This window comes from Orycteropus afer, unplaced genomic scaffold (assembly GCF_000298275.1).
Source record: "Orycteropus afer afer isolate SDZICR_OR568_19922 unplaced genomic scaffold, OryAfe1.0 scaffold00048, whole genome shotgun sequence".
NCBI lineage: Eukaryota > Metazoa > Chordata > Mammalia > Tubulidentata > Orycteropodidae > Orycteropus > Orycteropus afer.
Window position 1 is genome coordinate 1881879 of NW_006921635.1, and position 955 is coordinate 1882833.

The 955-nt window shown below is 39.0% G+C and overlaps 1 protein-coding gene across 1 annotated transcript in view; it reads right to left on the minus strand.

Moving 5' to 3' along the window:
- ATP6V0A2 (ATPase H+ transporting V0 subunit a2) overlaps positions 1 to 955 on the minus strand; it is a 64733-nt gene that overhangs the window by 19856 nt on the left and 43922 nt on the right. Inside the window, exon 9 of the mRNA XM_042780592.1 lies at positions 585 to 721. Coding sequence (XP_042636526.1) covers positions 585 to 721 — 137 coding nt within the window. The remainder of the gene's footprint in view (positions 1 to 584; positions 722 to 955) is intronic.

A 955-nucleotide genomic window follows, 5' to 3' on the forward strand; every position in this document is an offset into this window, starting at 1 on the left:
CTGCATTCTTCTAGTACTGCATTCTCACCCTCCTTCTCTGAGTTGTTCCTCTCCCAGTAACATAAACTCACTGCCCCTAAGCTTCCCGTCTGTCCTTTCAAGTTGCTATGTCAGTTTGATTCCAAATAAATAGTTTTCTAAAAGAATACAATGCTTAAGGCAGGCTTTTCTTTTTAAGTTAGGCTAAACTCTTATTTAGTTTTAAGATGACTTTAGATTATCTCTGGGCAATGTTTTTGAGGGTTCAATCCAGTTTCTATGGCTCCAGAAAGTCTGGATTCTATGACAATTTCAAATTCTGTTCTGCATTCTTCCCCCTTTTGATCAGAATTCTTCAGTAGCACTTTTGATCAAACTGGACTGTTCTTAGCCATCCTCTCAGGAATTCTTCTCAAAAAATGTTAGGTCATAGCAGAAGTCCTTGTCACACTGACACAACAGACCACATATCTCATACATTTCAGGTCAATGACAATTGTCACCAAACTTAATGTTGACAGATTGTCTCCTTTCTGGTTAAAGAGAAGACAATCACCACTAATGCCACCCAACCAGACAGAATGAGCGAGAGTTGATATTTTTACCTCTTGTGACTGCTTCAGTCTGGGATGATTTTCATTTAACACCAACAAAAGAGCAAATAAGAACATCACAAAGCCATGTCCAAAGTCTCCAAACATCACAGCGAATAAAAAGGGGAAAGTGATGATGGTGAAGAGAGCTGTCGGGGGAAGAGACGGTCAGAGAATTTTCCTTCACAGCAAATGCAGAAAACCCTAGTTAATCCAAACAACAGGATAACATGATCTTGACTGTCTCCAGAAGACTCTACTTCTATCTCGAGATAAAATTATGAGGATAAATGAAGAACCTGAAACTAAAGAAGACACTGAAGTATCTGCCCGAACACTTACTACATACCTGTATCTAGAAAGAACAGTGATGAAAGAGAAGA